At 42.5% G+C, this 21,731-nt stretch overlaps 1 protein-coding gene across 1 annotated transcript in view; it reads left to right on the forward strand.

Annotated features, from left to right (window-relative positions):
* LOC107114103 (neuron navigator 2-like) overlaps nt 1-21,731 on the forward strand; it is a gene marked incomplete at its 3' end in the record, with an annotated part of 109,603 nt that overhangs the window by 80,329 nt on the left and 7,543 nt on the right. The window contains exons 9-11 of the mRNA XM_015415536.1: nt 15,794-16,904; nt 18,053-18,171; nt 21,607-21,715. Of these exons, the coding sequence (XP_015271022.1) occupies nt 15,794-16,904; nt 18,053-18,171; nt 21,607-21,715 (1,339 nt within the window). The remainder of the gene's footprint in view (nt 1-15,793; nt 16,905-18,052; nt 18,172-21,606; nt 21,716-21,731) is intronic.

Raw genomic sequence — 21,731 nt, forward strand, 5'->3', positions numbered from 1 at the left:
CCAAAGAGGGCTGGTGTTGTAATGGTTAGAGTGTTGGATAAGGACCTGGGACAACTGGGTTCAAATCCCTTGCTTAACTATGGAAGCTTGCCTGGTGACCTTGGGCCCATCACAGTCTCTCAGTTTAACCAACCTTCACAAAGTTTATTTATTTATTTAATTTATTCAATTTAATGTATACCCCGCCCTCCCTGCAAGTTGTTGTGAGGATTGAATGGAAGGGGGGAATGAGGTGAAAACCTGCTTTGGGTCCCTGATCAGGGAGTCAAGCAGGATATAAATAAAAAAATAAAGAGCTGATTTGCCCCATCACCAAACTGGAGAGTACAACCAGCATAACTGTTAATATTATTGGTGAAGTATGTTGTAGCTGTCCATGGTCCAAAAAAGGGAGAGGGTTCCCTGGTGTAAACTCAGAAACAGGGGTGCCCAGCCACCTTTGCCAAGTCCAGAAACGTCGTAAGCACAAACCTCAATAAGCTCAAAACGAGGAGGACAGGGGATGTTCTGCAGAGCACATTAACTCTAGCTAGCATTTGGTTTGCGCTTCTTTCTCTAACCAATCTTGCTGTTTTCTTGTGTTGTTGAATACTTCCCAACTATCTGAGTTTAAATGAGACTCATAGGGTGCGTTCAGACAGGGCATTTAAGCCGGTATAGATTCCGGTTAGAATCGGAGTATTTATGCGCGATCACACACACAACATCTGCCTTCTGTCCCTAACCATTGCCCATCGTCGCAAACACCCCTTAAACCGGTGTAGTTTGCCACTAGGTACCCAAATGGTGTTTTCCTGAGTGCTCCGGTTCTAGCCGCTTTCCCCCCATCTGATCGCTCTCCGCTGGTGTAGAGCCACTTCCGTTCAGAAGCCCGAGGCTTCCGCTTTTCGGCCGCCATTTTTGTTTAAGTAGGCGATGTGCACTTGGGCGAAGCTTCGCCCTGTCAACAACAACAACAACAATAATAGTGCCTAGTGTAAGGCTTCAGACAAGTCCGGGACCTCATGGAGGCCAGTTTCAGAGTAAAAATTTAAAGGGATGTCTTCGCTTCAGGGCATGCTTTTCGGGTTGGGTTGTTCTGCGCCTGTGCAAAGATCTTCATTATAAAAAAGACTGCCTCATGTGCATGCGCAAACTATGTTAAAATAATTTTTAAAAACCGTCGACGCGCTCTGCTGAGCGCCTGAATTGTGGATGCCGGGGAGCGATGTAAGAGGTGAGTGTGATCGTGCTTCCCCCGGATCAAATTAATCTAGTTGGAACCGGAGCGGTTTACACCGCTCCCAGCCCGCTGTCTGACCGCACCCATGGTGGACAAAAGCAAGCTAACTTTAGAAACCAAAGAATTTGATCCTGGGAAAGAGGGACTGGGTTGCCTAAACCTATGATAGCACAAACATTGCTCAGAAGTCATCACAGACATTGACAGTCCTGGGAGGACAGCTCTTTCTCTAGATGACAGAGAGGAACACAGAAGGGAAGAGGAGTGAGAAACTGCAAAGCCACTGGGGGAGGTGATTAGGTCAGGGACATGGTGCCCTTACCTCCCATGCTGATTGTCCAGACCTTTATGATGCCTACATGTTTTCCCCAATACAGTAACAGGTCCACATAGGAAACTTGAAACTGGGATAATAGCCTGGAGGAAATGGTTAAATATTTTTCTCCTTCCCCATGCTGATTCAGGTGGGTTCTCTGCAATCTTGTATTTCCTTGTAACCACCAGGAATGTCTATCACCTTCTTTCTGGCCCTAAAGCTCTGTAGCCCCTGAAAATTACATGCTGAATGAGAACAGTCATAAAGTTTTAACCCCTTATTAAAAACACTTTTCTTAAATCACCCTTAAGAGCAGTTCTCTCAGAGCTCTCTCAGCCCCATCTACCTCATGGAGTGTGTTGTGGGGAGAGGAAGGGAATGAGACTGTAAGCCACTCTGAGTGAAGGGTGGAGTATAAATCCAGCTCTTCTTCCTCTTCTTCTTTCTCTTCCTCCTCTTCTCCCTCTTCCTCCTCCTCAAGAACATAAGAAGAACCCTGCTGGATCAGACCAGTAGTTCATCTAGTCCAGTCTCATACAATAGCTAACCAGTTCCTCTGGAGGTCCAACAACAGGGCATAATGGCCGAGGCCTTCCCCTGATGTTTCCTTCTGGCTCTGGGATGCAGAGGTTTAGTGCCTCTGAATATGGAGGTTCCCTTTAGTTTGTAGTTGTTCAGTCGCACAGTCGAGTCCGACTCTTTGCGACCCAATGGACCAGATCACGCCAGGCCTTTCGGTCTTCCACCGTCCTCTGGAGTTTGCTCAACTTCATGTTCATTGCATCTATGACACTGTCTAACCATCTCATCCTTTGCTGTCCCGGTCTTCTTTGACCTTCAATCTTTCCCAGCATCAGGGTCTTCTCCAGTGAGTGCTCCCTTCTCATTTGGTGGCCAAAGTATTTGAGTTTCAGTTTCATTATCTGGCCTTCCAGGGAACAGTCAGGGTTGATTTCTTTTAGAACTGACTGATTGGATCTTCTTGCAGTCCAAGGGACTCTCAAGAGTCTCCTCCAGCACCATAGTTCAAAAGAATCTATTCTTCGGCGCTCGGCCTTCCTTATAGTCCAACTCTCACAGCCATACATGACTACTGGGAATACCATTGCTTGGACCATGCGTATTTTTGTTGGCAGGGTGATGTCTCTACTTTTTATCATGCTGTTTAGGTTCGCCATCACTTTCCTCCCAAGGAGCAGGCGTCTTTTAATTTCATGGCTGCAGTCACAGTCTGCGGTGATTTGATGACTAGGGAGCCATGTACCTGATGTTATCTGCAGGTCGTCTTGAAGAAACAGGCTCTGAAGAACTGCTCTTCCAAAAGCAGCATCAGTTTTAGCACAGTGCATCACCACCAGGAACTTCTCAAAGGCTGAAGTCAGTGAACCAATAGCAGACCTGCAGAGATATGTCACCAAGTATCTGGAGAAAGTGGCAGAATCAGGAGCCATAATGACCCTTTCACAGTACTAGCTTGCTTGATACGTTCGCATCAAACTTTAAAGCCAGGCATCTTTCCCGGCATTTGAAAGACATCTTCGAAACCCAGCTTGTACTTCTGGCAGTTCTCTATCCACGTACTGTTGAAGCCTAGCTTGTAGCATGTGATATGAGTGCAATTGTGCTATAGCTTGAACATTCCTTGGCATTGCCCTTCTTTGGGATTGGAATGTATACTGACCTTTTCCAATCCTGTGGCCAATGTTGCGTTTTCCAAATTTGCTGGCAAATTGAGTGCAGCACTTTAACAGCATCATCTTTTAAGACTTTGAATAGCTCAGCTGGGATACCATCACCTCCACTAGCTTTATTGTTAGTAATGCTTTCTAAGGCCCATTTAACTTCACATTCCGGGATGTCTGGCTCGAGGTCAGGGATTATACCGTCGTGGTTGTCAAGGACATTGAGGTCTTTCTTGTATAGTTCTTCTGTGTATTCTTGCCATCTTTTCCTAATCTCTTCTACTTCTGTTAGGTCCCTAACATTTTTATCCTTTATCATGGCCAGCTTTGCATGGAACGCTCCCTTGATTTCTCCAATTTTCTTGAAGAGATCTCTAGTCCTTCCCATTCTATTGTTTTCCTCTATTACTTTGCATTGTTCATTCAGTTTAGTTACCATGGCTAATAACCACCGATAGACCTTTCCTCCATAAATCTAATCCCCTTTTAAAGCTATCTATGCCTGTGGCCATCACTATATCCTCTGGCAGCAAATTCCATATGTTAATTACTCATTGTGCGAAGAAGTATTTTCTTTTGTTCATCCTCAATCTACTGCTCATCACCTTCATTGGATGCCCTCAAGTTCTACCATTTTGGGAGAAGGAGAAAAAGTTCTCTTTGTCAACTGGTTCCACCCTGTGCATAATTTTATAAACCTCTATTATGTCTCTTCTTAGTTATCTCTTTTCTAAACTGAAAAGTACTAGAGTCTTCAGTCTTTCCTTATAGGGAAGGTGCTCCAACCCCCTGATCATCTCAGGTGACCTCTTCTGTACTTTTTCTAGCTCTGCGGTGTTCTTTTTAAGATACAGTGAGCAGAACCGCACAAAGTGTTCCAAATGAGGCCGTACCATAGATTCATACTGGGGTATTATAATACTGCCTGTTCTACTTTATATCCCTTTCCTAATAATCCCCAAAATGGAGTTTGCTTTTTTCACCACTCCAGCACACTGGGTTGACACTTCCATTAAGCTATGTACTACAACCCCAAGATCTTTTCCCCTCTCTGTCTCAGCAAGTTCAGACGCCATTGGCATACAGTTAAATTTGGTATTTTTTTCTAATGTGCATCAGTTTACATTTATAAGCACTGAACTTAATTCATCATATTCTTGCCCATTCACCCAATTTGTGGAGATGCTCCTGGAGCGCTTCATAGTCATCCATGGTTTTGACCATCCTGAATAATTTTGTGACACCTGCAAACTTGGCCATTATACAACTACCCCTAGTTCCAGATCACTGATGAATAAATTTTATAATATTGTCCCCAGTACTGATCCTTGTGAGACCCCAGTGCTTACTTCCCTCCATTGTGCTAACTGTCCATTTATTCCTACTCTTTCCTTCCTGTCGTTTAACCAGTTTTTATTTCATGAAAAAAATAATTCTCTTATCCCATGACTGCTAAGTTTACTCAGGAGTCTTTGGGGAGGTACCTTGTCAAAAGCCTTTTGAAAGTACAAATATACAATGTTGATCAGATCACTATTCTCTACATGCATGTTCACTTTCTCAAAGAACTCCAAAAGGCTGGTAAGGCAGGACTACCCTTTGTAGAAACCATGCTGATTTTCCCTCAGCAGGTTTTGTTCCTCTATGTGCCTAATAATTCTGTATTTGATTGCAGTTTTTACTAATATGCCTGGGACAGACAGTAGACTAAGTGGCCTGTAATTTCCTGGTTCCCCTCTTTTTAAGAATTGGTGTAACACTATTCGCTAGTCTTCTGGTACAGTGGCTGAATTTAGTGATAAGTTACATATATAGGTTAGTAGATCGATCACCAGTCTCACATTTTAGTTCCCTAATATCAGGGAACTGGAGATTTATCATTTTTTAATTTTCCCAATAGGTATAGAATTTCATCTCTCATCACCTCAGTTTCATTCAGTTCTTCAAGCTCCTTTCCTGAAAATAGTGGTCTTGATACTTTTAGCAACCAGCTCCTCAAATTGTTTATCTGCATGCCTGATTAGTAAGTAATTTTTATTTCGCCAGAGCCTGCAGTCCGTTCTGTTTAATTCATTGGGGAAGACCTTCCACTATTTAAAAGAAGCCTTTTAGTTATTTATAGCTTCCTTGACTTGTGTTCTTAATCATGCAGACATTCTTTTAGACTTTGCAGTTCCTTTCCTAACCTGTGGAATGCATTCTGGGCTTCAACTGATGTGGTTTTAAATAGTTTCCAAGCATCCTCTATGGATTTGACTCTCTTGTGTTTCCCTTTCAGCAGCCATTGAACTGTTCCCCTCATTTGCAGCCCTAGTGCCAATGGGGAGGCAAGGAAAGCACTGAGGTGAGGGTTCCCTTATCCCCTTACTAATGACCACATTCTTAACCCCCAGGTTCAAATAAAACACACAGCCTTTGGAATATAATTGGACTAAAACAGGCCACAAATTTATTGGTTACAGTTGTAAGAAGCATTGGGATACCATTGGGATTTCCAATTGGTTCAACATCCTCTACATCAGAGGTGTCAAACTCATTTGTTATGAGGGCTGGATCTAACATAAATTTCACTTTATTGGACTGGGCCATGTGTGCCGTAAAATGTAATGTCAGGTACTGGAGATAGAAACTGTATAGAGGACGGCAGCTGATAAGCTCCGAGTTGGCATATCCTTACTGCAAGGCCCCATGGGGTGGAAGGGGGTGCAGAGGAAAACCCACCTAGGCAGACTGGAGAGGCAGCAGTGTAGCACTGGGAAGGTGCCCCCACAATGCTTGACTGCTGCAGACAAGGTTGTTCTGCTGTGCTGAAGCCACAGTGTAGTGGCTCTGCCCACTCGCCCGCAATACTTCCTCCCTTGCATCAGTTGCTTGCGGGCTGCATAAGAGCCCTGGATGGACCAGTTCCAACCCCTGGGCCTTATGTCTTGAGCCCTGCTGAGAACTAAGTCCAAAATCACTACCCCTCTTTTTGGCTCGATGACCAGCTGTTCCATTTTGTATTTACCTTTAAGCATCTGAACATGTTCACATTCATGGTATCTAAAGGAGCTTTTCTTTTTTGGATTACTTTAGAAGACAAGTGATAATGATCTTAAAAAATCTACCCTGAGCCAGGGAGAGTCTTGGTGGGGCTGGGGAGCAATTGCTACCATTAATCTCTTTTAACCAAAATTTCTAATGTACTAAAGAGAATTGCTTGACACAAATTTAAAAATCTGTAGGGTTTTTTTTTTTTAATGATTGTAATGAACTAGTTATCCAAGCTAGGTGCTATAGCCACTGATGGCATTCAGCCTATGGCCATGTTGGTGAGATACCCCTCTATGTGAAATGCTCTTTTTGTTGCATTTTCTTGAGTACTACCAATGGTCATTTTTTTTTAGCAGTCTTTATACTACTGTTATTTAATGTGACTTATTAACAATGTCTTCAAGAGCACAATTGGCCTGTCTGAGCCGGTCTTGACAACTTGTTTATATTGGGTATGTGCCATGGGGCACAGTAAATCCAGAGATCCAATCCAGTTAGAGGACAAGATACAAGTGTGTAGTAAATCATAGTGCTGTTTAATTTTTTGACTCCTTTAATAGTCTAAATTTGGCACTTCTTTTAGGCATTTTGAAACATGCCCAGATCTCTTTCTTAAACACAGTGAGGCTAAAGTTTCAATAGCAACTGAAATAGTGGAAATCTTTGCCATACTTGGTATTAACTCTTAGGAATACTCGAGTAAAATAAACCTATATTTAAATAAGATTGTTCAACAAACAAATGACAGCCAAGAAATCCAAAGAGTGCCATTTTCTTAACCCTCTCCATTTTAACAACTTTTTAAAAAGCCAAATGTCCACAACAGGATTCATACAGTATAAAAAGTTATGTGAGGAAGGCACAACATTTTTATTATTTATTAATGTATTGGATTTTTAGACTGCCCTCCCCCATATTTGGGGCTCAGGGTGGTGTACAACTTTCAAATTACAAACATAATCAAGTTTAAAGTCATTAAAAAAAGAAAAACATTTTCTGTAACAATTTCAGATGCTGTCTGAATCAGTTTACTTTCCCCAGGGGAGGAGTAAATGGAAAAGGAGGCCAGGCTAATTGAAAACCATTGCTGTCCTTAGCCATAGGCCTGGCGGAACATCTCTGCCTTACAACTGAACTAGGTCTTGGAGGTCATGGATGTCCTTTGGCAGAAATTTCCACCAGCTTAGAGCAAGGGCCAAAAAGGCCCTGGTTCTGGTTGAGGACAGCCATATATTTTTCAAGCCAGGGATCTCCAGAAAAACATGGCTGTGCCATGACAGCTCTGACTAGAGCTGTAGCAATCAAAAGGGGCCTAATTATATAACGTGCCAATGTCTTGAGCAGGGACTCTAGCAGCAGAGCCTGGTGGCTTCACTTTCCTGCACCATGTGACAGCCTGCAAGGGGCAGGAACTGCTGGCCTGATCTCAGTTTTGCTGCAGTGTAGCTGTAGCTGGAACCTCTAGTAATTGATGTAACTCCTTCCAGACCAGCAGGAATCAAGTAACAGTAGGGTTGCCAGACCCCTGGTCCAGCCAGGGAATCCTTCGATCTTCGGAGCTCCAATCCACCACCTGCCAGCTGGCTGGCGGGGGCCCCACCCACAATGAGGCCTATCGTGCATCAACATGGCTGGTGCAATGATGCCATACAGAAGTGATGTCATCATGTCAGGGGCGTTGATGCTCTAGCATTTTGCCCAAATCTATGGTAACCATAGAGTTTTGGCCAAAAAGTTAGAGCATTGACACACAACATCCCTGGAGTGATGATGTCCCTTCCGTGTGACATCATTGTGCCTTCCTCACATAACTTCCTCGCATGCAGCAACATCGCCTGGGCCCCCCACACTCCCGGATGGCTCTCTCCCACCCACTGCCTGCCGCCAGGACAATTGGACAACGACAAAGTCAACAGGATCCCATCTGGCCTTCTAGAGCAGCTGATTCTGGCCTAGGTCTTCATTCTGAGTGGCTCATTGCTCAGGAGCCAATTGAGTTGTTCCTCTGGCTCTATACGTCTTTGCCGCACATGGAACCATTTGCTAGCCTCAGGACCACCAGATTTACTTGGAGAATTTTTGTGAGAGCACCATGCATTCCTGGTGGCAGCTTTTGGGCACAAAAACTGTCTACATGATCACACTGATTGGTATGTGGTTTTGAACCATGACTGCTATATCCAGTGGGCAAAAGAGTCAGTTTCCCATGGCCCACCACCATCATGGGCCTCCTGCGCATGCATAGTAGAGATGCAAACACTATAATATTTCATGGATTGTACAGGGCAGCACTGTAGAGAGAGAAACTGCGTGCGCTGGCCCACCCTTTCCTACATGAATTTGCCTAAACAGAGGCACAGTGTCTACACACATAGAAATTCCACATATACATATATGATTGGGGATATTGTGAAATCAGTAGATTTGCTGAATGGCTCCTCCACTGTGCAAATTTTGAACATGGATTGGGTACTGTGCATACATTTAGGGAAAGGCCTGAGCTGCAGTGCCAGCATACTTGGTCATGAGTGTGGTGCACTTGATCCTGCTCCCCCTCTAGGTACAGTAATCAGGTGATGAATACATGAACCCAGTAGTCCCATGCGAGGACATTGATTCCATCATCCAGTTTAGTGCCAGTTCTGGTTTCAACAATTCTTTGTCTTGCACTGGTATGAGACAGCAATTCACACTTTTGGATGATCCTCAGTAGCTATCTTTTTAAGCGGATGTTAGAGGCTTAACATATATTTTTTCTGGACAGCATAGGGTTGGCCAGCCTCCAGATGGGGGCCAGAGATCTCCCAGAATTACAACTGATTTCCAGACTGCAGAGATCAGTTCTCCTGGAGAGAATGGCTGCTTTGGAGGGTGAAATCTATGATATTATATCCTACCAAGGTCCCTCCCCAGACTCTGCTGCCAAATCTCCAGGAATTTCCCAGTCCGGAATTGGCAACCCTAGCATAGCAAATCTCTTACAAAAAAAAATTAATCAGACCAGATCAAGCCCCCCCCCCCCCGTTAAATGGCTACCCTACTAAGCTATGACCCCTTGCTATCGTTCTGATGTTGTACTTATGAGAAACTAATATCAGCTTTGGGGGCAAATTTAGATTTAGTTTAACATCTCATTCTAGAGTGCCACTTTCCTGATCAAATTAGCAGCACCTGAAAGCTGTTTTATATACCCCCCCCAACCTGCAGGAGATCTTGATAACAGATCTCCTATGTCATTTAAAGGGTCCTGAATACCCAATCACAGAACAAGCAGACAGGTCTTCTAATTGATGGGTAACTGATTAAAGAACATAATGGCAGGAATAAACAGCCAGCTCTTGCAGTGGAGGGAATAAAGCGAATAGAGAGCGGGGGTCCCCTAGTGATCTGTATTGGAACAAGTGCTATTTAATATGTTTTTAAATTATCTGAAGTCAGACCTAGGGCTGCCAAGTGGCAGCGGGGGATCTGCGAGTTTTTACCGGAGCTCTGCCGCGGGGATGGCGACACACGTTGCACCCGCCGTCACCAGGATGTGACGCTACGCGTCGCTCTGGCAACGGGACCCCTGTTGCCAGAGCGACACGTAGCGTCACATCCTGGCGATGGCGGGTGCAACGTGTGTCGCTGTCCCCGCGGCAGAGCTCCGGTAAAAACTCGCAGATCCCCCGCTGCCACTTGGCAGCCCTAGTCAGTCCTGGCCTGAGGTGCAGTGTTTGCAGATGATGCAAAATTACATCATGCCCCAGCCACCTGTAAATACATGTGACTTACTTTGTTTTGTATTGGAATATTTTAGCATTCCATGAAAGTTATAGCCACCCTGTTAGAAACTTTGTGAGTAAATCTGGGAATCACATGCTTCATTCAAATTCTACTACACTTCTATTTGTGACTTTCAAGTGTTATCTGTGGAACACTGGTAGGATTCTGAGTTTAACTAGCGCTCCTAATTCTGCTTCTCTTCAGGAATACCCAGTCTCTCCTGAAATACATGATATTCTTTTCAGTGTCAACACAAATGCCTGCTGTATATAATTTAGTCACTTTCCTCTCTATACAGATTGATTTTTGAAGACTAAAATGTAAATATTGTGTTAAAGATCATTTCTGTATTTTAAGTAAAATGTGATGTGTTCTGAATTTGGGCTACAGTTTTCATTCTCTTCAGAATGGAACTGGTGTGGGTTGACTTTTTTCCCTCATGCCAAAACAGACCAGGAATTAAAATTAATCAAAGAGTGTTAAACTGACTAAATTTTATTCTAATCATGGTCTAAAATACAGACCTGTTACTCAAAAACATAGCTGAGGATTGTATTGTTGCTTTTTCTTCCACCTTAAACCCAAGTACAGTGAAAACTTTTCACTGTTTTTCCTTTAGTTTATGTGTTTTCCTACATCTGTGAATGCAAGGCACCATTTACCTATATTTTCCTTATGAAAATCTGTGATGTTTATGTGCTTCTTTTTGGCTACTCATAGTGATTATGCCTTGATCTATTTTCAGTTATATTGAGAACCATTTTTTGGTTATTTCTAGCAGAGTTATACAGATCATGGTAACCGTAAGAGATCAGCTTGTGTTTAGGCTTAACTTGACAAATGATGGGAAATTGCATATATTTTCTCCGGCACTTATTATACTGCATGGTCTCAAACATTTCACTGAAAAATTTAAACCATAAGCATCTTCTCATTGTAAGTGGCTAGGCTTGCGTTCACTGTCAAGACATTATAGGAGCTGATGAAATCCAATCTAAGTATACTACAGTGTATATTGGCATTCAAACAGGACCACCAACATCTTTGTAAAAGAAACACTGGAGTAAAATAAACTCCAAGTCCAGCACTGGCCTTTGAACGGAAAAAAGAGGTTTTTTTTGTCTTTTAGCCTGACTATATTTTGAATGTGAGCATATTTCACGCTGTCCGTTAAAGTCAGCACATGTTCCTGCAGAAAAGAAAACTGCCTCAGGGAAGGGAACAGATGGGAATTGATTAACTCATTACAAATTAGTTGTGTTCAGTGGACAAAATTCTGTGATATGTCAAATGAAGCTTCTTTAGAAGATAGACAGTGGAAGCCAGTCTAAGTCTCACTGAAATCAGTGGGATGAGACTGGAGTAGCTCTGCACAAGAATTGCAATGGAAGTATATCAAAACATACCACTGAAACAGAACCAAAAATATTTAGCTGTAAGTTGAAGAAAGGCTGGTAAATCAGAATTGACTCAGACACACAGGAATCTAAATGGTACAGTCCTCTCATCAAATGTAGATGGGGGACTGAGCAAATCTTCAGTCTAGTATTCCCCAATCCAGCTGTATGTACCAGGAAGAAACAAAAAATAATAATAATGGACACATAAAAGTAACCCCTCTTATGAGAAAGTTTGCTTATGATGAATGTTAGAAGTTATTCACAAATATAACAAGTTAAGGGTCATGAGATGAATAATGTTTGGGTTCTCATTGATGACTGTGATAACTGCCTAAAGTGGCAATAGCAAAGGGGTGGTCTGATGCAGATAGTATTGCTGCTGATATGCCATCTGTGCATGGATCATTTGGTTTTTTTTAATTGGCATGTACATGTCTGATTTATAAAAAAAGATTCTGGGGCACTGAGAAAGGACAGCTGGCAACAAATGAGGAAGTAGTTGGCTAAAGAGGGGTGGCCTGACCGGCAGTAGAAAGTGCTGTCAACTTGCAGCCAACTGATGGCTTTCAAAGCAAGAGACAGGCAGAGTTGGTTTGCCATTGCCTGCCTCTGCATAGCAACCCTGGACTTCCTTATAGTCTCCCATCCAAGTGCTAACTAGGAACAACGTTACTTAGCTTCCAAGATTGGAGCAATCAAGCTAAGCTTAGCTATCTAGGTCAGGGTTCTGGACTGATTACCAGACAGTTATCCAAGGGGGATCGACACACCTATGTATGGGGGAGGAGCTACTTCTGGATGAGTGATTGGGTAAGTGGCAAAAAGGGGCACCTTGAAGTGTTTCTCCATTTTAGATACCTTCAAAATTGTCTACATTTGGAATTCCACTGGGAGCTGGGGTTGGAACGGAGAAATTCCTCTGAAAATAGCTGTTTATTTTTACAAAATGCCTTTAATACTACATGCATTAGTGTGTACCATTTAGTTTGACTCTAAGATGTCAGTGTAAATGCACATGGAATGGGAGAGTTGAAGTGAGGTTTCAAGTAAGTCAGACAAGGTGGATAGCTCACCACAAAATGTAAATGCAACTGTTCTTCCCATCTATTGGTCCTTCACTTAATCTCTTTCTCATAAAGTTAACAATTCTACCACTTTGCATATTCAGAGACTTTCCTGTCACTATTACTGAAGCCAAGGTAATGCAGTGTTTTGGAAAGTTGTATACTCCAATTGTACGCAGGCATTTACCTTTCACTCTGTATATCTGGTTCTATTTTCCCTCCCTCTAATACTGCTACTATGAAACAAGAACAAAATATATAGGTCCAGATGCCTGCAGTCTATGATAGATGATGTTGATAACAATTGTAGTAATAGTATTCATTATTATAAGCACCTTTGGAACTAGGCTTTGTACAGTGATTGCATTAAAAAAGAATAAGCCATGTTTAGGCTTACAGTAAAAAAAGACAACATTCATAAGCAATGGAAAGACACATCAAAGAAGGAAAAGGAGGAGGGGGGGAGAGTAGAGGTCAAAGGCTTGATGGGAAAAGAGACGTCTACAAACAGCCAGAAGGAAGGAAGTTTGAGAGAAAAGGTGCAGTGTGAGAGAGAGAATGAGGCATGAAATAGAAGTAGTAACTCAAGGGTTAGTTGAGAAGAGAAAGCAGAGTAAAGATGACAGAAATAAAGAGAAAGAAGGGTTGATACAATGTATTGAATAAACAAATGAACAAAAGCTGGAAGTTTAAAGGGGATCTGATAAGATAAAAGAAGCTAATGAAAGGATTGTAAGGAAAGAGAAAATCAATAAAAGTGGTGGTGGGGAAAACAAATGGGAAGCATACATCAGAATGAAATAAGGAAGTATAGGAAATCAGCAGGGATAGGAAAGAGCAGGAGCGCACAGGAGCGGAGCTCCGGCAGTAAAGAGCCCAGGGGGCGGGCACATGCAACAAGCCCCACCCCCTGCTCCCAGCAGCCCTCAGTCAGAGCAAGAAGCAGCCAGGTAAGCTGCAGAGGGCCCCCCCAGCCCCCCAGTCCAAAGCAGTCCAGTGGCACCTTTAAGACCAAGTATTATTCAGGTACAAGCTCTCCCTCTTCTGCGAGGACAAATCTGCATGGCCCCCCCCCCCAATAGCTAGCAATCCAAAACAGTCCAGTGGAGCCTGAGTGGTGGGTGTTGCCTTCTGACACACTTCTGGTGATGTCAAGGGGTGTGGCATATGCAAATAAGTTATGCGAACAGGTTATGCTAATGAGCTCCTGCACCTCTTTTTCTACGAAATGACCCCTGGAAATAAGAGAAATAATAGTCAAACAAATAATGAATAAGAGAACCTATGTGTCTACAGTAGGGAAAAAGGGGGAAATTTCAGGGATATTTGAACGTTAGAATTGGCAAGTTCCTTAACAGCTTAAATAAAGGGAGGGAAGGACAGAGAAGAATTTGAGGTGTTCAAAACTTGGGAAGTAAGAAGACACGAAGTTCACATTAGTAGCCTGCTCTCGCAAGAGGGCAGATGCTACACTTTCTTTCTGCTAAGCTCCAGTTCCGCAGGAGCAAGAGTCATCATTTGTGGAAGGGAGTTATGGGATCCAACCTTGTTGTTCATTTGGGCCTGAAAGATAATAAGGCCACCTGAAGGTGAATCTTAATCACTACAATCACCAAATGAGTAGTCATTTGCAGACCTGCATTACAGAACAGACACAGTCAACACACTGGAAACAAGGCATCTATCTTTTCCAGTAATGACAGAAACATCTTAAAGATCTGAGGAGCAGGAAGACAGACTGGTTGAATATTCAAGAGCTGAGGAGGCTCTCATACCAACTTGCAGAGGAGAGAGGAGTTGTTTGGGTGTTACTTGGCACTAGGCAAAATGCAGAGTTATTGATCAGCTCATATAAAGCTGGATACAATTGGAGAATTCAGACAGACCTTACTCTGTCTCCTGGTGTAACACTTTGAGCTTAATAACCCAGCATTCTGGAAATATTCCCTCCGTAGCAGTGCCTACTTGCTATAAAACAACTGTTGGCATCTGCTATTACAGTTAGGACATAAGAGTGTGAAATGACTATGGGCTTTATTACAAGAGAAACTAAAATCTCTGCTAAGCAAGGAAGATGGGAGTGCTTGGAAATTTGAGGCGGTCTGGTATGGATCACACGAGTGAGGTTAACAGAGCCGTATCTTCAGCAAGCAGCCAAAAGTGAAGTAAAACAGCCTCTGTGTGGCTGCAGCAGTTTGTGATTCACAGAACTGCATTCACAGCCCTGTTCCAAACGGCTTGCTCCGAGTCGCTGTTTATTTTTAAGTTTTAAAAACAAGAAGCTCTGTATGCCATTTCTTGCTAGAGGACAGGGAACTGCAGGTAAAAAGCCGTTAATCCCCAGCAAGCTGCTGGGCAGGCTAACAGTCAGAGATGACAAACGTTAATTGGAAACATGAGCGGAGTAACAGAAGAAATGCTTGCGGTAATTGGGATGTAACGTCTCCACGAGAGAAACTTTGCAAGGACTGACTTTTAGCAAAGCCAGTTGCCCTCACTAGGTGAGTAAGCGAGTTTGATTCTTAAACTCTCTTTTGACGCTGAGCTCCGTTCTCTGGAAACATGCAAGCAAAATGACATTAATGAAAGAGCTGGGCTCACCCAGGAAGCATTTTCAGGGAGCTCATCTTATTCATTCTAGTTTCCACTATGAGATGTAGCATTTGTGATTGCTGCCTGAGGGAAGATATGATCAGCTTAAATTTTATGGATTGGCTATGAGTCAGTTTTGAACTGGAATCTTCAGCTGAATATGCTGTTATCTGAAGGATTTTGGTTTTATTTTCTCTCTCCCCCCCCCCCTTTTTTCTTTTTTTTTACCTTTTTTTTTTTGCTTCATGTTACTTTTGGGGATCTTCCCAAAAGCAAGCTTTAGAAGAAATAATTTTGTTCTGTGTAAAGAGGACTGCTTGGGTTGAAAAGTTTTTATGTTCCAAAAAACTATTCTAAATAATACTTATCTGATCCTGACTGAGCATTTTTGTTTGTGCATTTCTTTTTATGTGGTGGTTGTTAGGTTCGAAAAGACATATATATTTATTATTTGGTAAGAGCCTAAAAGTTGACTAGGCGATGTCTAACGATAAGAAACAGATGGTCCCTGCCCGCGGGTTTATATTTAAAAAAGGGAAAGCCTGAACAGCTTTTGCTTTTGGTAATCTTGTTTGAAATGTCATAGTTAATATGAAATGTTACCTAAATATTGTTGCTGCTACTAAGCACCACCTTCTTTTACTAGAAAAGCAAACTGGTTATTTTCGGAAGGCAAAACCAAAACATCAGATCTCTTGTCCCTTTCCCCCCCCCCCCAGAGCCAACAGACAATTCGGCCTCTCAGTCCACGGGAATGAATGAAAATGCATCACCTTCAGTTCAAAGCAGCAGTAGCAACAATGCCGCTGGTTGCAATATCTCTTCCGCCATCCCTCAGCCCGGCACTGCTGTTAAGCCCTGGCGCAGTAAATCCCTCAGTGCTAAGCACACTGCCACGTCTTCCATATTATCAGTAAAGCAGCCGGTTCCAGAGTCTCCGAAACCCCCTCCAGAGATGGTGAAGACGACTCCCAATGGCCAGAAATCCATGCTTGAGAAACTGAAACTCTTTAACACAAAAGGTGTCTCCAAAGCAGGAGGGTCATCCCTTGAATGTCCGGGGTCCCGAGACACTAGTTGCGAAAGACTGGAGATCCTTCCTAGCTTTGAAGAAAGCGAAGGGATGGATGCTGCAAATCGGAATGTGAGCAACCCGGGACAAACGTCTAATAGTCCCAAAATTGCACTCAAGGGAATTGCACAAAGAACTTTTAGCCGGGCACTGACCAATAAGAAGAGTTCCCCAAAGGGCGGTGAGAAAGAGAAACAGAAGGATAAAGAAAAGGAAAAAAACAAAGACACTGCAAAGAGAACCTCAGTAGCTGAGAAAACAGAGGTCAAAGAGGAGCCGAAAGAAGAGCACACCCTACCAGCCACAACAGAGATGCCAAAAAAGTCCTCCAAGATCGCAAGCTTTATCCCTAAAGGTGGGAAGCTGAATAGTGCCAAGAAGGAGGCTGCTGCTCCTTCACAAAGTGGAATACCAAAACCAGGAATGAAAAACACCACAGGGAAATCCTCAAGTGCCCCCAGTTGTTCTGCTAAGGAAGGCGAGAGAAGCCGCGGTGGGAAGCCTGCTTCGGGCCCTTCTCAACAGAAGTCTCAGCTAGACAGCCGGAATTCCAGTTCGACATCAAGCTTGGCCTCCTCTGAAGGGAAAGGGGTGGTAGGGGTGCCTGCTCTGACTACCAGCAGTAGCATCCAGGCTGTCAGTGGGCCAACAAGTACCACACAGACCACAGGAAGCAATACTGTGAGTGTTCAGCTACCTCATCCACAACAGCAATACAGCCACCCAAACACTGCCACCGTAGCACCGTTCATGTACAGGTACGAGTAACTTTTTAAAGCACGCCTCTTTCTAAATATTCAGGCTCTTCTGTTCATCCTGTGGGGGAATGAAACGACATTGACTGGTTTGAATTTGTTTTTAAAAGCAGCCTAAGCCTTAAGGTCCATAAGTCTGTGCAACTGAAAACCTTCTAAAAGCAGCATTCCCATTCATAGGGCTGAATGTTTGTGTTTGCAAAGGCACTGAGCCCACGTGACTCTAATGTGTGTAGATGGGGGATGGGCCCAGTGTGCTGAGTCACAAGCTACTGGCTAGTCCAGCATGGTCAGTTTTCATCTCTCTCTATGCTCATTGGCCTTCTAACCCTATATGTCATTTGTACATAGCTAGTGCTGCAATAGCATACTAGAGGAATGGCATAAACCCTCAAATGGGCACTCACAAGGAGGGACTGGTTTGCACTGCAGTCCGTACAGGGGGAGATAAAGGTCTGCAGTGTTCTGAACCACAGCTACTGAAGGGCTGCCCTGATTTGTTTGTTTGTTTGTTTAGGCCATTTAGCCTCCAACTTTTCTCCTTGACAGGGACCCAAAGAGGGCTTAGAAAGGTGTATCTGTGTGTGTTACCTAAGTGCAATTTAAATAAACAACCAATTTAAACAAATAAAATACAATTCAGAGAAACAAGACTCTGAAGGTCTTTGGGTGGCCTTGGCCTCAAGTGTCTCACCACTTGTTGTGAGGCTAAAATACCACTTTGAATTCCTTGAAGGAGGGGCAAGATACAGGTATAACAGTGAAGCAAATTGATGACAACTTGACACAAACAGTCTGCATTAGGTTCCTTAACCTGAATTCTGTTGTCGTCAATGATTCTTGGACCCTGAGCCACCAGTACAGGTTGTTGGCCAGAATGAAGACTTGACATAAAACTCAAGGTATCTTAAAGGCTTGTACAAGGGCCTGAGAAGCCTGTATTTGACGGTAATTTTTTTTTTTACAGTTCATTGCTTGTTTCCATTTCTAGGACATAGCTCAACATGGGACTAATGAATTATGTAAAGTCAGTCTGCTGGCGTATCCTGGGGAGAGGGCACAATGTGAGATGGCAAGTCCTGGTGCTGGAATTCTTTTTGGTGTAATGAATGATTACATCTCTCTTTCTGTGTCTCCGTTTTGCATTTTAGATCGCAGACAGACAATGAAGGAAATGTAACGGCCGAGCCCAGCATTGGAGGGGTGAGCATGAGCATGGATTCTGCTCCATACACAAAAACGAGTCAGCCTATTCTAGAAGATCTTTCAGGTAGGACTCAAAAGACAGTGAATTTGGTAGTTCTCTTAACCTGCTGCAAAAGAATAAAGACAGGGCTAAATGAAGTCTCTGCCACTCTCTCCTCTGCGATGGAAGGGGTTTTTAATGTCTGTTTCTTCTTGGGCTTCATTTTGGTAACTCAAGCCAGACAGTTACTGAGCACCTTCAGAATGCTCAGAATCTTACAGGATGTGGCCTAAAGAACCAAGCATTATGTTGTGCATTGGCTGCTGTTTGTTTAAAGGGTTTTGTCAGCTTTTCAAAAGCATAATGGCACAGGCAAACATTTCTGTTTATGTTGAAGTTTTGGGAAATGACAACATACATTCACCGAATCTCATTTTCATTTCATAATTTTTTAGATTTCTGGGTTTTATTCAGCCTGAATTAGGAATTTTAGAAAAGATGTTAAGATCTTTGAATCTGGGGCATTAATTTACTCATTGGCTGACCCCTATTCATTTACGTATGGTGATCTTTCACATATTTAAAGTTAGAGTTTTGAATGTTTTGATTTTTCTACATTAATCAGTGTCACACAAAGGTTTTCTGATCAGAATCAAAATCAAAATTGGCAATATGTGTCATGAATATTCAAACTCTGAAATTAGTTAATTATAAAATATTTGTAAAAAGGTGTATGCTGCTGTGTTTAAAAAGAACATATTTTAATTAATGTAATTCCATAGTTGTGGGAACAAATCACAGCTTCCTACAGCTTCGGCAAATGAGAATAAAATCGCTTAAGTATTCCTTGCCTCACAGCATGGTTTCTGTTATAAGAAATACTTGGGTTTCTGGTGTATAACCTGTCCCCTTTTGCTGACTGACAGTGCAATCCTAAATAGAGGCATAAGACAAGTATAATTTCACTGGTCTTCACAGGAAGTAACTATGTTTAAGCTTGCACTGTCTGTCACCTTATGCAAACTGGTACGTATATGATGGAGCTGCGGTGGCTCAAGTGGTTAAGACGCTGAACTGCAGGCTGTGGAAGGTCGGTAGTTCAGCAGTTCGAGACCCGAGTGTGCCGCATGACAGAGTGAGCTCCCGTCCCTAGTTCCAGCTCCTTCCAACCTAGCCGTTCGAAAACAAGAAATTGCAAGTAGATAAATAGGTACCACTTCAGTGCGCCTTGGTGTTTAGTCATGCCAGCCACATGACCACGGAAAAGTCTTCGGACAGCGCTGGCTCTTTGGCTTGGAAACGGAGATGAGCACCGCAACCCTAGAGTCGGATTCAACTGGCTTTCGAGCAAGGGAACCTTTACCTTTACTTTACATATATGATGAAAGTGACTTAGGTTCATTTTGGAAGAAAGCTAAGAATAAGTTCTGTCTACATGTGCCTTTATAAATAGATACGTTTTACTGGTGGACTCTACAAGAAATATGATGTCTTCACACACATTTTGAATATAGACAGTTTTCCTAGCACCTACTCAGGTTGGTTTTGACCTATCCGGCCTTAAAAAGCTTGTGCCTGGCACGCTTTAGAGATTAGCTTCATTCTCATGTTCCATCATGAATTCAAAATCAATCAACAACAGCTCTTTTGGTGCTTTGGCAAGACAGCTGTTACACAGAGAAATTATCAGTGGCTACTTCCTGGCTGTTCAACACTCTCCCCATAGTGTTTCCCCAAAGTCTTAGCTTTTATTTTGGCTTGCCTGTGGAGGCAAGAAAGATGGAAGTCTGGGTATTTAATTTTTCCCCCTGTTTTAGCTTACTTCATTTGTTATTAATAAGGGAGTTGACATGCATTTTTTTCATCTGTAGGTACTCATTCCACACTTTGGATAGAGTGGATTGTTTAGATTAGGAGATTAGCTATCTAGAGTATGTACACTACTTTTGGAACTACTGCTAACATGTTTTTACTTGCAAGTACTCAGCTGTACATATAGAAACATACATCGGCATATATCCAGAAGTGAAAGGTATATAGTGCTCTCATTTTAATATGAGAAAAAAGAGGTAGTTGTACTGCCTGGCTTCTTGGGCAAACTAGGACAGGACATGTTGTACCCCCAGTTCTCCTTCCAATGACATCCTCAGTTTAACTACTGTACTGTGAGTTCTAGCGCTTCATCCTTTGATAGCTTTATCAGACTGAATGACATTACATATTAAAGACTAAATCTTACCTAGGTCAATGACCACCTAAAATGATTTTTCACTTTTGACCTGTGATCCTTATATGATTTGTGACAATTTTACCTTTTCTAATTTGGAAGAATTGTAGGTTTGTTATTTAAAAAAATTAAGAAATTTAATACAAAGCTCAAATATTATACAACATATATGTAGATAAAAAACCCAAGATGTGGGGGAAGTAAGATTCTTTGCCAACAATTTTTATTATAAAAGTGAGGGAACAGTTACACATTTTTCAAGAACAAGGAGACCTGTGGTCAGTAAAGATAAATATATTTTGAGTCCCAGCAGTACCATGCATATGCAGCTCCAAAATGGAGGAAATTCTCTCCCCTCCCCCTCCCCCCCAGCTCTCTGGTTTGGCTTGGGGGAATTATGTATGAGGAGGTAAGAGACCCTCCTTCCCCACTGCAGCAGTTCTGAGCCTATTCGGCTCCTGCTGGTTTTTAAAACCACATTCTCTGCAGCTGTTGTTTGGCTGTGGGGAAAGTGCAATGCCAAAAAACATATCATGTACTTTGTCCCTTAGTCTGTTGACTTCAGTGGGGATAAAAGGGTGTAACTCTGCTTAGGATGGCACAGCAAGTCTCACATTGCAGATTCTGTGCTGGTTCTAGCATAATATTGCTGCCTTCTCAGTTTGCAAGTGTGTTCATAGATTTTAAATAGTGTACTATCAGAAAACACAGATGCCTCTTTATGGTTAACTCTTTCTTGATGATCATGTATTGGAATTTAAAACCCATTATGACTGTGGAGAGCTAGCTTATGTCTGTGAGTATGTTTTTGTCATCAGACTGTCAATAAAAATGATTTCATTTCATGGGAAGTCTCTTCTTCAGGGAGCAGTGAAACTCAGCTGTTCAAAAAGAGCAAAAGGCAGGAATAAAAACCAAATACAAACTTGCAGATCTTATCAAATGGATATTGGCCCAGGCATTCTCCATTACAAAACATTTCCATGCTAATAACATGACAAGGAAACAAAAACATAAATAATCAATGAGAATAATATTTTACTACCTAAAGGCTAGTACAAGGGAAGCTCATGGCAGTGAAGTTAATACTATAATACTGTGCCTCACTGTAGACAGAGCTACACTAGGCAACGTCTAGTAATAAACTGAATTCAGCATGAGAGGGTATTAAATAATGTAAAAGCAGGAAATTACATTGGACTTGGAACCACAATGAGGGGTGGCTGTACAACTCTTTTGATTGGTAATAATATATAGTTTATGTTTTTGTCTAAACTTACGTTCTTCCATAGGGGAAGATCCAGAAACCCGGAGACTGCGAACTGTCAAGAATATTGCTGATCTCCGGCAAAACTTAGAGGAAACCATGTCTAGCTTACGGGGAACCCAGGTCTCTCACAGGTAGTGGCATGAATTG

Source organism: Gekko japonicus, unplaced genomic scaffold (assembly GCF_001447785.1).
Source record: "Gekko japonicus isolate JY-2015 unplaced genomic scaffold, Gekko_japonicus_V1.1 scaffold1864, whole genome shotgun sequence".
NCBI classification, from domain to species: domain Eukaryota; kingdom Metazoa; phylum Chordata; class Lepidosauria; order Squamata; family Gekkonidae; genus Gekko; species Gekko japonicus.